Source organism: Uranotaenia lowii, chromosome 3, assembly GCF_029784155.1.
Source record: "Uranotaenia lowii strain MFRU-FL chromosome 3, ASM2978415v1, whole genome shotgun sequence".
Classification (NCBI taxonomy): Eukaryota; Metazoa; Arthropoda; class Insecta; order Diptera; family Culicidae; genus Uranotaenia; species Uranotaenia lowii.
Window position 1 is genome coordinate 175,774,203 of NC_073693.1, and position 14,209 is coordinate 175,788,411.

The 14,209-nt window shown below is 36.5% G+C and overlaps 1 protein-coding gene and 1 long non-coding RNA gene across 4 annotated transcripts in view; one reads left to right on the forward strand and one right to left on the reverse strand.

Annotated features, from left to right (window-relative positions):
• Window positions 1-624: 624 nt before the first annotated feature.
• LOC129757047 (uncharacterized) lies at window positions 625-1,576 on the forward strand. Its single transcript, XR_008739599.1, has 3 exons — window positions 625-1,023; window positions 1,103-1,379; window positions 1,479-1,576. It is a non-coding gene; the product is annotated as an uncharacterized LOC129757047 (long non-coding RNA).
• A 1,748-nt stretch (window positions 1,577-3,324) lies between these two features.
• LOC129758791 (tyrosine-protein kinase receptor torso) overlaps window positions 3,325-14,209 on the reverse strand; it is a 144,405-nt gene continuing 133,520 nt past the window's right edge. For all 3 annotated transcript variants that reach the window (XM_055756412.1, XM_055756411.1, XM_055756410.1), the window contains exons 12-16: window positions 4,572-5,250; window positions 4,415-4,509; window positions 4,096-4,353; window positions 3,880-4,029; window positions 3,325-3,487 (exon numbers count right to left, since the gene is read on the reverse strand). In XM_055756412.1, coding sequence (XP_055612387.1) covers window positions 3,427-3,487; window positions 3,880-4,029; window positions 4,096-4,353; window positions 4,415-4,509; window positions 4,572-5,250 — 1,243 coding nt within the window. In that variant the 3' untranslated portion in view covers window positions 3,325-3,426. The remainder of the gene's footprint in view (window positions 3,488-3,879; window positions 4,030-4,095; window positions 4,354-4,414; window positions 4,510-4,571; window positions 5,251-14,209) is intronic.

A 14,209-nucleotide genomic window follows, 5' to 3' on the forward strand; every position in this document is an offset into this window, starting at 1 on the left:
TGGGCGATAATGAACCTCATTTTCAACCCGGCACCATTTTTGATCACGTTCATCGATTTTGACGAAACTTGGCCTGGTATTAGATCAAACATTTCCACATCTTTTGACCAAATTTCAAGATTTTTCAATGAAAATAGTCAAAGATACAGCAAATTTAGTGAAGCAACTCCAAATTTCCCTTTTTTACGGGAATAGCTGTATCTTTGTTTCCCGTCAATGTAATGATTTCAAATTTTGTGGAGTTTTAGTTGGATAGTTGAACTAGGTTTTGTGAAATATTCATGAAAAAATATCAACCGAGAGAGAAATGGCAGCTTGTCAAAGTTGGAAGTGGGTGCGCAGCTTCAAGCGATTTCATTCTTTTTTGAACGCAACTGTATGTTAAATGCAATTGGTTATTGTCCCTTAGACGCGATACTCTATCGTTTTAATATTGCTGGCAGCAATTTGTGTAGTTGCGGCCAAGGTTACCACGACATCGAGCATATTGTTTGGTCGTGCGAGGTCCATCTTGTCGCCAGAACGAATTTCATAGACTCCCTTAGGGCCCGAGGAAAACCACCCTATGTTCCAGTGAGAGATGTGTTGGCAGTGATAGACTTGGACTAATTATTACTCTACTCTGTGTAAAAAGTTTGCTGTTGTTGGAATTTTATTGCAAGGGATGTGGAAGCGAAAAAGAAAAAAAATTAAAAACTGTTTGCTAAAAGAAAAAAATAAATCAAACAATTTATATTGAAATCCATTAAAATGAGATATAAACTGAAAGTTTTTGATGTAGAATATGTCGTATGAGCTTCGGAAATTGGTAAGTTAATGTGCATTTTTTTAATTGCAACTAGGTACCTAATACAATTTGTTTGATCTTTTTGTTTAATTCTCACGGCACGTTAAAGGTTCGTCAAAACAAAAATCACCTCCGGATGGTGGAGCTGTCTGATTTGCATATGGAAATAACCGACGGAAAAGGCGGAAAAGGAGCTACGGTTATCTTGTTCTGCATGGGCTACTTCCGTTGATTAGGTACATATTTGGAACTCAATTGAAATGAGAAATCATAACTATCCGTTACGTTTTAATTGACGCTACTGCATCCGTTTAGAGAAACTGAACAAGCTGGACAGATCGGCATCGGAGAAATTTTCCATATCAGGTTTTCTGGAAACGGTTGGAAGCTAGTCTTAGTGTCGTTGATCAGGAACCGGTGTTGTTGAGCAGAGTGGAGAAACAAAATTACTTTACCCGGATCATACTCATTGTTCGGGATGGTTAATCCGACCATCGAAACAGGTTAAAAAATCAACCCAGAAGACCTCATCGAAGAGGTCGCCTTCTTTAGAACCTCAGCGGATGTGCATCGGATACTTCTGCCGAAACGGGTAAGTCAGCTATTGCGTCTTAATATTCTTAATCGTAGATTTTAAACTTTTTAAAATTTTCCTTATTAGATGAAATATTGACTTGACTTTAATTTTCAGGAAATTCCTTGCAAGCTTGAGAGAACGAATGTTTTATTTTGGTCACCTCATCGAAACTGTTCCAACAGGTATCTTAAACATATTTATTAGTGAATAATTTTCATTTTCATTACTGATTATTGTTCTATAATCCTTTTTGCAGATGCTTTGTACCCTCCTGACATCCAGGTTAGTCATATAGGCACGAATCAGTACCGGATGTTGAGACGGATGCCCTCTTAGAAGAATTATAGAGGTATTGAATTTGTTGCCAACTGCAATGAAAAACTACATTTCGGAACCAGGATTGTATTGGATTGACAATAAATATTTCATTGCTACGAATAAGAATTTATGTTCTTGATTTTTTTTCGAAAAAATTCATTTACTTTTACTTTTCTGAAGAAAACTTGGAAATGCATGGGCATCCCCATGTCAAAATATACAGAATTGAGCAACTGACCGAAAGCTCGCAAATGTATAAAAGCTTCTTAGACACGTTCTGCCTAAAACGCCCAAACTTAAAAGTATGTGGAGACACTTTTCTTGAAACTGTATGGATTTTTATACAGAATAGAGTAACTTTGTTTACCGTGCATGCAAAAGTTAAATGTCAAAAGTTAAAAGTTAAATCTTGTTTTGAATTCGTGCGACGCGAATCGCTTTTCCGATTATCGTCTGATTTTTGTGCGGCTAAATCAATTGAGAAAGTAATTCTTTAGGATTTTTTACTGCACATAGCTGAATACTAACTAAACGTAAGTACGATTCACAAATTTCTGTATTTCATTCAAACATGCCCTACAAATATTTGTGAGAAAATGCAAAATCTAACAACTCATCGAGAAGGTGACGTGTACTCCCTTTTGGCCATCATGTTTTTTTTTCTGGTAAACATGCACTGACTAGAATCGTGTACAAATGCCGGTCGGCTTTCGCTAATGTTTCTGTAAAATATTTACATCCATGAATATAGTTTATTTCGTCTGATACAAAATGCCTTGACGATTGGAAAATCAATTGTTAATTCTAATGTTATTAAACGCCAACGTCAATAAATCAATAACATTTTGATTGAATCAAACATTAATTGCCAAATCTCTTTAAGTCGTGGTTTGTGAACCTATTTTGAGTGTTTAATTTTTTACGAAATTTTGAACTCAGATTAATTGAATAATATAAGCATGATCTTTTATTTGTAGATTTGATACTTACCTTCTTTAAAAGGAAGACTCAAAACTCAATTTATTATTTCGTGTTTAATTTTTGGGCACCCCCTTTTCAACAATAAATTTCAATAATTCGTAATATCAGTTGATGGCTACAGATTTTATATGACTTTAGCCTGGATTCTTCATTGAATTTTCTTAAAGCATTTGAAAAATTATCAAAAAAGTTTTACTCTTAATTTTTTTTTAGAAATAACCATATTCTATGCATACTTTTCAGATTACCAAGATGATCTCCGATGTGCAACTGGCTATATTTTGCAACGTTTTGGGAGTGTTTTTGTTTCTGCTGGTTGTTGCATTCCACTATATAAATGCCAACATGGGAAGGTACAATGAAGTCAAGCTGCAAAACAGCCAATAGTTCGCTTTATATCTCATCTTTGTTTCCCCATTTTCACTAGGAGTGCAATATTATCGAAACACAAATGAAGGTCCGGAGGATTCCACTAATGGATGCCGAATGTATCGAACACAAGTCAATGGTTTGTTCGTGAAAACGCTGCATTGAAGTAATAGGTGTAAGTAATGCCGTAAATAAAAACTGATCCCATCTGAAGGGTCTTTTCTCAAATGACAACTTTGAACGGATTTTTCTTTCTATGTAATTGTGAAAAGACAATTTTTTATCATGTTGCTTTATTTAAAAAATATATTTTTCAAAATATAAAAAATACACAGCGTTGACAATTTTCCACTATAGCGGGGTTGTGTCAATTACTCACCTTTTTGATCAATTTTTAATACTCTAGAGGTTTTAAGTAGGATCGTTCATCCGATGATGATGGAGACCCTTTAGAACTGGAAAGGAAAATTGAAAGTGAATTTTAATTCGTTACTATAAAAATACGTTAAACAAATGCAAAATCAAAATTTGGAACGAATGACAAAAATAGCAAATTGAATTTTTCTGATGTATTAATTCAATTGTTATAAATCTAATGTTGAAGCTTTATTCTACAAAACAGAACACCACAACACTTTCAGTGACTCAAAAATATTGAATATTTTTAAATTTGGTTCAGGGAATTTTTAGAGAAAGAACGGCGAATTAGGGAGTTTCTCTGAGTGATTTTGTAATAGAAAAAATAAAAGCTACTTCACAGAACAGTTACCCCTTATTAGTAACTAAGATGTAACTTCATGACAAATGTCTACAAATGAATGTGTTACAAATAACTTCTATCACCTACCAGTGTACATCGATGATGGAATCTAAATCAATCACAGTTTTATTGCTCTCTTTGCTCTGTCTCGCCAATGTTTCCAGCCGTGTTTTGATGTTGGTAAAGCTAGGTCTTTCGACAGGAAGCGCATTCCAACAGGACAGCATCAAATCATATCTGGAAAATGGAAAGGGAAACGTTATGCAACCAATTATCCAGTGCTTAGATTAGCAGTTCTCATACAGCTCTCTATTGCAGCTTGCCGGTTTTTCCATGCGGTAACCTTTTTTCAGTTCGACAATCAGGCCATTGGTCGAAAGTAATGGATAGGGATTACCTCCGAGTGTACAGATCTCGTACAGCAGTATCCCGAACGCCCACACATCACTCTGGGAGGTGTACACCTGATGGGTCAGCGATTCGATTGCAAGCCATTTGATTGGTAGTTTGCCATTTCCCGTCTTTCGGTACATATTTTCCTGGTAAATGTCTCGACTCAATCTGGTAACAAATTACATGTTGGTTGCAAACGTTACTTAAGGTGAACCAATGAAATACTTACCCAAAGTCGGAAATTTTTACAATTTTATCAGAACATACAAGCACATTACGAGCAGCCAAATCACGATGAATTACTTTATTTTTTGCCAAAAACTCCTGCGAAAAGAAAATCATGTTTAATAATACATTGCGCCAAATGGAAACATTCATAAGCTCACCATTCCGACGGCGATTTGCCTGGCAAAGTCAATCAAATCGTCGCTACTCAACATAGTTTCGTCCTTTTCGTTTTTCAATTCATTGGAGTCAGTACTGTAGTAGCACTGGTTGTCTACCACATTGAAAGGCTCATCTTTCGTCGAGCGAGACTGCAATTTTTCCACTAATTCCTTCTTACATTCACAGCTTGTGATTTTTATGTTACATAGCATAACATTGTTGTCAGTTTTCCCTTGTTCGAAAATTTCCACCTTACACTTGCAGGAATTGGTACAGGAGGTGAATCTATTCTCTAGATCATTGCAATCGTCAACCACGCTTTCGTCCCGGTTTTCATTCAGCAGTGGATATAATTTATTTTCGAAAATCTTCGTCGTCATTTCATCAACTGATGATTGCAATGCGCTTGGAGGTTCCACACCGTCATCATGGTTGGAAATGTTCTTATAAACAAGGGATTTTTTATCATTCACAAATGATGTGTCAAAGTTGAACATGTTTTCCGGCTTTTTGTGACATTCCAGGCCAGGAGTCAGCCAGGCTGCCGAGAGGTTATGCTTTTTCAGACTTAAATCATAACCGTTGCTCGGTTCGGTCGTTGCATCTAATATTTCGGCCTTCCGTTTCGCTGCCAACCTGATACTATCACGTTTCCTCAACAGCCGATTCCATTCATATCTGGAAGGAATGCACATAGAAATTTATTAAATTAATGTAGGTGAGTGTACAATCTTACTGAGATTTTGGACTGACATAGAAATACTGATGTTAGGTAACTTAGGAAATATTTATTAATTCAAAAATATATAGGTTTCTAGCGTTCTAACTTGAGTTACTTTATATCAATCGATTTCCGTATCATTCAACTGGTAACCCTATCTATCTCCATATTACACCGTCATCAAATTCGATAAGGCTGATGACTTTTGCAAATCAGTTTTTTAACCCATTTTTGCCCTTAGGGAAGACAAGGGCATGCTAAGCACCCGGGGCATAGTAAGCACTCCTCTTTTCTACAAAATTATGCATTTTCTTGAATAAATTTTCATAAGGATTAGTTTCGTACTTTCTATAGTCTTATCTAAGTTTATGGCATATCGGCAAATTGAAAATCTAGTTTTTAGAGAGCAATTAAGACAGAAATGTGGCTTCTTCGTCACTTACTACAAACAGCCAGCAGATGCGGGGTAAAGAATCACACAAGTAGTTTCATGCTGTCGATAAAACAATGCTCACATTTTCACCACCTATTCGTTTCTTCTACCCAAAGCGCTCTAGCTTTGACCTTTCCAACTATAAATTTTCATTTCTGTCTTAATTGCTCTCTAAAAACTAGATTTTAAATTTGCCGATATGCCATAAACTTAACCCTCATCCGCATTAGATTTCATTACCCTAATCAGCACTTGTGGTGTCAATTTGACACCACAAGCTCAAATCGTTATAACTTTTGGCGTGTTAGACCGATTTAAACAAAACTTACATCAAAAGAAACCTTGTAATATCAGTAAAATATGTTTAGAACATTATATATAGCTAAAGTTACTAATTTTATCGTTATTCAGCATGAAAGAAAAAAAAATCCGAAAAAACATGCCTCACGAAAACTGCTGTAGTTCATATGTTACACGTCCAAAAAAATATTTGCCTTATGCATATGAAAGCTGAAGTTAATGCCTACATCATGAAGACAAGAAATATTTTTTCAAATTTTTTTTAATGAAATGGTCACAAAAAGTTCAAAAAAGTGATCTAAAAAACCTACTTTTCATTCGATTGCTAGTAAATAGTGTTTGAGCGATGGTAGAGTTTTGAAAAAAATATGACTACAAAATGTATTTAAATTCCAACATTTTGCTGTCTTTAGATTTTTGATGTAACAAAAATTGAATTTACTGGAATTTTTCAAAGTTCACTACTTTGCGCGATTTTTTTACAAATTGAAATTTCACCTGTTTTTGTGGTCCACCGTCAGGTTGTACCCGGGTTATCAGTGCTTTTACTTTGTTTGGACCAACCAAGAGTATATTCATTGGAAAGCACATTTAATCTTCATTCTAGTGAGGTGCTGCAATTCACGCTGTGAAATTTCACAAAAATATGAAAATTATAAACGTAAAATCATTCCTGAATTTCTAGAACTACAAGCACCTCGTCCAGCAAAACGTGTTTGTTTGCTCTCCGAGTAGGTACGGTGGGTGGTGATTCGGGCAGAGAGCGAAGCCGACAGACCAAGAAATGCACGACACGCATCGCTATTTCGTCTGTCGGCTTCGCTCTTCGCTCCCGAATCACCACCCACCGTACCTACTCGGAGAGCAAACAAACACGTTTTGCTGGACGAGGTGCTTGTAGTTCTAGAAATTCAGGAATGCTTTTACGTTTATAATTTTCATATTTTTGTGAAATTTCACAGCGTGAATTGCAGCACCTCACTAGAATGAAGATTAAATGTGCTTTCCAATGAATATACTCTTGGTTGGTCCAAACAAAGTAAAAGCACTGATAATCCGGGTACAACCTGACGGTGGACCACAAAAACAGGTGAAATTTCAATTTGTAAAAAAATCGCGCAAAGTAGTGAACTTTGAAAAATTCCAGTAAATTCAATTTTTGTTACATCAAAAATCTAAAGACAGCAAAATGTTGGAATTTAAATACATTTTGTAGTCATATTTTTTTCAAAACTCTACCATCGCTCAAACAGTATTTACTAGCAATCGAATGAAAAGTAGGTTTTTTAGACCACTTTTTTGAACTTTTTGTGACCATTTCATTAAAAAAAATTTGAAAAAATATTTCATCTTGTCTTCATGATGTAGGCATTAACTTCAGCTTTCATATGCATAAGGCAAATATTTTTTTGGACGTGTAATATATGAACTGCAGCAGTTTTCGTGAGGCATGTTTTTTCAGATTTTTTTCTTTTTTTTTTTTTTTATAATTCTTTATTTGAAACGGCTCATACCTTCAGGTTTTAAGGAGCCAAAATCGTTTTTGTTTTTACAATTGTTTGCTTAGCTTAACACTTTGAGTTTGGAGATTTTTTTCTTTCATGCTGAATAACGAGAAAACTTGTAACTTTAGCTGTATATAATGTTCTAAACATATTTTACTGATATTACAAGGTTTCTATTGATATAAGTTTTATATGAAGTTCATAATAATTCAAACGACTTAAATAGATTTTACTTTTGTGGTGTCAAAATGACACCAAAAGTCGGAAAAGGGAGTTTTTTTGTCCAGGCTTCCAGGGTTCGTCCATAAAAAAAGTAAAGATGCAATATTGAAGAACTTTTGAATTCATTTAGGGTCCCCGAAGAAATTTTTGTATTTTGAAGCTTCTGAAAAAAGTTACAAGCCTTCAAACTTGCAATGGTGTCAAAATGACACCCTAATGCGGATGAGGGTTAAATAAGAATATATCCCAGCGGCGATCAAAATAAGATAACATACTTTCTATAGTATAAATTTTTCAGCAAAAAAGAAATCTCCTTTTCGTCTCTACAGAAATATTAAAAAAAAACAAACTAGGTTTTCAAGTGACAAAAATATTACATACTAGCTGACCCGTTGTGCTTTGCTACACCTTCCGGAAATAAATGTAATTTGTAAAAATTTATTCAAGTTTAGATTTTAGAAAGCCTTTTTTTTAAATCAAATCTCATAATCTGAAAACCACCAACTTTGAAATGAGAGCTGCAGCTGCAGTTCTGAATTGCAATTCAAAGATGGTATTTATTATTTACTGAAACTTGATCTCTAAACTCGTTTTTCACGATCTGAAATTTGTACTCTGTAACCAAAAAAACCTTTTTAAATCTGGTCCCTTCTTTGAAAAGCTCTTTATCTTAAATTTACATCGGAGCTCTCCCATCTTTTTCAATTTTGTCCACCACTGCTTGAAGAAGGTAGGCAAATTAAACCGGCTCGATACCCAAACAGCACTTACCATGGTAATGAAAAATATATTAAATTAGTTATGTATAAATACAGTGCAAATTTCTTTTTTTAAATAAATTTATTACGGTAAAAATATAAATACTTAAAAAAATATCAGTTGCACCACTAAATAAGTTCTCAGCGTTTTTTTTTTTTTTATTTTCTCTTTGATAGTCAAATATTCAAAAATGTTGGCAAAAACAAATTTCTAATGCCATATTCGTTTTCATTCTGGTGGTGCACCGGTAGTGCACAAAGTGCTGTCAAAGCGTTTTTTTTTATATGAAAATGACAGCAGTTGGTGCACAACCATCTTTCCACCAGATGAAAACGAATATGGCATAAGTTTACATTTGTCCCGTATATTGGGGCAAGTGTCAATGCAAAGCTTATCTACAGATGCGTCAGAGTAATGGCTTTAAAATAGATTTAATACGAATTTCTGCTTTTTGTTCTATCAAGTTTCACTGATATATCTGCAGTATTCCTGCAATATAAATTTATTTTTATTACTCCACTTTTAACGAATGCTGTTCAAAGAGAATGACCTTCATTTACAAAGACATTTAAGAATTTTCCATAACCGCTTCAGTTTCAACATTCGGAATACCCCTTCTGGTCTTTCCAACATATTGAATCATTTTGAAGATGAATTTCTTAAAAGTTCGACGTTTGCCCTTACCCCACTGTGTAAGTTGACAGAAGGGAATATTATTTTTAACACTTTAAGGGTATACTAAAAATTTCTCTTAAAATTTTTGCGTCCTGTTGAATATCAGTTCTAAAGTCTCGCTTTCCAAAACGAAGCGGATCAAAAGTCTCTTTTATGCAGCCAGGTAACACAAAACACTTTTCATGTTAAGTACGTACTTGAATTGGTATGTAAGCAAAAAGTACGATGGTTATTTCAGAATTATTTAAAATAAAAAGCTCCCATTTTCATTTCTAAATTCGTTTCAGTTGTGTATTTGGACCGAAGTAACAATTTCTAAAAGAAAACATAATTTTTAATTTTTTTTTACAGGAAAAGTTGAACGTTTGAACATGTTCTAATATTCCTTGAATGAAAAGTCGAATGCTACCTACATTAACACGAACTAAATATGGAAGTATTTTTGCAAATCTTTCAATTGGTTTTGATTCGATTGATAAAATACCAATCTGTGTCACATCTAGGCGTCATTTATTACCACGTGCTGTGTACAAATCAAATAAGCAAGAAAAAAAAAACACATCTAAGCTGCATATCGCCCCCACGTGTTTGAGAAACAGGCGCCTTATTGTTAAATTTTCCAGCAATCAATGAACAGTGTGCTTTGGTTACTATCCTCTTGCGACGACGTTTGCTCGCCCATGGAGACGAAAAACAAACCCCTCAAAGAAAATATGCTTGGTTGAGAAATACGCGCCAAAATATTCCTACTGATCAGTATGCTATGCCTGGGTTACTTTCCTTTTACGACGTGGGCTCGCGACGCCTCGACCATAGAGACGAAAAACAAACCGCCCAAAGGAAAAAAAATCTCAAGAAAATGGATGTCATGACTTTAATTTGTTTCGAAAAACTACAAATTTTGTATGGAAGCCCCCATTCCCTTAAGTCGGATGGAGTTTTGACTATTACAGAAACCATCCCCGGCCTCAAAAACCCTCAGATGCCAGTTTTGACGATGATCGGTTCAGTAGTTTCCGAGTCTATAGGGAACAGACAGACAGACAAACATTCATTTTTATATATATAGATAGGTAATCTTTGAACATCGGAAAATCAGCTCTTATGATCGTTAAATCATCTTGATCTATAATGTACGCACTGCGACATGATGTACACATTATTCCTCAATTTTGACCATCATTAAATTTTTGATTTTTCACTATCAATTTTAAAACGCGTTTTTAAGGAGTGTATCAAAAATAAGTTATACACATTTTTTTTTCTTCATTGTATTGATTTTATTGATGATTCAAACAAAGAAACAGTTCGGAAGTGTTTTAAAAAGCTTATTTTTACAGTTTATAAAGAAATACAAGTAAAAAAGTAATTATTGGTAATATTCTCGGACTTTCGGCTTGACGCGTTCATTAGGTTTTGTACAGCTGATTGATCACACTTCTTGGCCGCAGCATTACAATTTTTCTTGAAATTCGCCATGGTCCTGTAGGCCTTAACATCCTTCTTGAAAACTCTCTTGACGATACTCATTTTAAGCGGATTTGTGCCAACGTAAGAACTTAACTGCACAATTAACACACGACGTATTACAGGACACGACACTTGACGTTCTTACAAACGGAAAAAGGATTCAAAATTACCTTTTTTGTCGACCGGTTTCGGGCTCGATGTTGCCCATCTACAGGACGATGTCCGACTGATCACACGAAGAAATTACTAGCAGGATCATACTACGAGTGTCGTAGTATTCGTCGAAAGAAGGTTCCTTTATGAGATTTTCCTTTTGGTGAAGGTGAAAAGCGGCGACATAATTGGTGGGTCATCTTCGTTCATTAGCGGTTTTTCGGAAGTACTAATGAACATCGACTCCCAAGCGTTCAAATGTGAGGCTTTTCTTACGCATTTCCTATAGATCACTTTTTCCCAGTTTATGGAGTGATCCATTTCCGTTGCGTGGGCGGCTACGCTGGATTCATTGACCCTGTTGTTGTCTACAGCATTCCGATGTTCTTTAAGTCGAACTTTAAATTTGCGACGAGTTTGGCCAATGTAAACAGCTGGGCAACTCTCACAGGGAATTTTATAGATTCCGGATCTCTCATCCTGCGGGATCTTATCCTTCAAGGAGACCAACCGATCCTTAAGGGTGTTGCCGCTCTTGTTTCGGATTTTATCGTAAGAAAAAGTCCTTGGAATCTACTTTTGACTTTTATGTAGATCAAAGCTAAAATTACAGATAAATTGTTACTATTTGAAGTGATAAGAAGTTAAACTATAACTTACATTAAGTTTCCCGATCCTCTTGCGGGAGTAGCTTTAGGTAACTTTTTCCAATTTTACTAGTAGTTGGAGTTCTATACAAATTATCTGAGTATTAATTGCATGTTTTTTGCATGATTAGCAATATAAAAGACATACACCGTCTTAGCCGATTAAGGCTTTTACAGACTGAATAAATGACGTGGACAACTTAAGATTAAACATTTAACATCCAGTACCGAGATGGGAATCGAACCCATGCCATCAGTGGACCTAGCGATTACCGTCGTACCACGCTAACCACTCGACCACCGAGACGTACAATATTTCAACTTACTATTAGAAGTGATGTAGATATTCCAGTTAGTTTATCACTTCGGTACTCGAGAATTCTCACGTGGTTTTACCACCGAATGGTTCTACAACAATTGTACATAGAAATGTAATATTGCTTTTAGGTACATTCTATAATGCTACTTACAGCTTTTCCGCATACAAAACACTTTTAGAAACAAGCTAACTGTGATAACCAATGTGATACTAGTTTTAAGTAGGAATTTAACTGTGATAATAGTAATTAGGTAGATGTAAGAAATATAGTGTGTACGTTTCTAGGAATATTTTCCAATTGATATAAAAATGATGACTTTCAATTCTCCTATGTTCTCTACGTCTGACATTCGTTGTCATAGTATACCTACTCTACACATCAGCGTCTCTACTCCACCTTATCGAGGGGGGCGCATTCTTCAGTGGTGCCCAACAGCTCTTGTATGCTGTTTTCAGGCCGTGTTGAGAAAGGATTTTTGTTATCCCATTAGTTAGTTTCGGGTGGAACGGCAGGCTAACTCTGTAGGGCTCTTCTTTCTCTGGCCTGAAAGTGGTAGCATCACTTCGGTACTTTTTTCGGGCATGTTTTCGGAGAATTTTGAGTACAAATTGGTTGTCAAAACCGTTCAAAAAACCTGCCTCAAGGATTTTATGTTTTTCTTCTTCAAAATCTTCCTTTTCCATGGGGATTTTGTACAGGCGGTGCGCCATGGAATGGAAGGCGGCTTGTTTTTGGGCACCGAAGTGGTTGGAATCTGCTGTAATGTATCGGTCGGTTGAGGTTGGTTTTCGATATATTCCAAATTTGATGGTGTTGTTCTCTTTCCTTGAGATTAGGAGATCAAGGAAAGGGAGTTTTCCCTCAACTTCTTTTTCTACTGTAAATTTTATCGACCTGTGTTTGGAGTTTAGAAGCTCTAATGTCTGTGTGAGATAACGCTCCTTTACCGAGGCAAGGATGTCATCGACGTAGCGCCACCAGACACGTGGGAAAAGTCTTTCACTTTTCTCCAAATCTGCTTCCAAGTCGCTCATAAAAACTTCAGCCAAAAGTGGGGATAGTTTGCTGCCCATGCTGAAGCCAAAGGTTTGTTTAAAAAACTTACCCCGAAATATGAAGAAGTTTTGCTTCATGCATACTTCTGCAACTGCCAGGTAGGCATCTATTTCGTTGGGAGGCACCCGGCGGCGTTCCAAGTGCCCCCGTAAGCTGTTGAGGGCGTCCGAAGTTGGTACACTGGGGAAAAGTGCGGAGACATCGAAAGAAACTAATATTTCGCCTCGACGCACTTTAAATCCTTTTAGACGCTCGACCAGTTCCACTGAATTTTTTACACTCTTGCCATGCTTCACAGGGTACTTTTTCATTTCTTCAACCAACCATGCTGCCATTTTTTCCGTAGGTGTATTTATATTTGAAGAGATGGGTCTCATAGCTATCGGGTTTTTATGGATTTTCGGCAAGCAATAGAGAGAAGCGACTTTCGGGTTCGGGACAAGAAATTTTCTTTCTAATTTGGTATCCCCCATCAGGAGGGCGACTTTCTGTCTTACGGCGTTGGCTTCCTCTATCATCGTATTGAGTGGATCTTTTGGTTTACCATTTTTGAAAATAAATTCTTCATATGGACCATTGACTATCATGTCTCGAACTCTGTTGTCGTAATCCTGTTTGTCCATGATGACGACCGCATTGCCTTTGTCTGCGCGGGAGTAGACAACTTCATGCTTTTTCAAATTTGCTATGACGCTTTCAGCATCAGGCCCTTTTTTGAACGGCACGGTTTTTTGGCTACTTTTTCGATGAAATTCCCGATATCATGTCGAAGAGCGGCTTTCGAAGGAAAGTTTCGGAACTGTATTGAACTTTCGATGTTATTCACAATCTCCGACACTGGGGCGTTCTCGGGAACGACAGCATATTTTAAACCCTTATTGAGCAATGCGCTTTCATTGGTCGTCAATTGGACAGACGATAAATTAACGACAAAATTGTCGATCATTTGCGGCGCGAGTGTGACTTTTTTCCCCCCTTGTGCGGATGCGAGCGAAAGCATCTTCTTTCTATGCTTCTGCTTCGTACTGACAACACGCTTGCACAGGTTGCGATTCACGAAGGCAAGCACCGATTGCCAACAGCAATTATTTTTGGCGCCACATTGGAGAACACGATAGCCCAATATTTGACGATAGCCCAATATTTGACGATAGCCCAATATCGTTCTGGGGCGCAATATCGTTCTGGGGCGAAGCTGGGGGCAGTTTGGTGGGTTAATATCTTTCTCAACGAAATCTACATCGTTATCCTCAAACCAGTGGATTTAGCGTAGTGGGCTGTCGCCAAATCCGGCCAGAACAATGATGGAGTCGTATGTTTCTTATATTGTGGCAGCAACCTTTTCTGCAAACACTCCTTTTGGTAGATATCGGCAT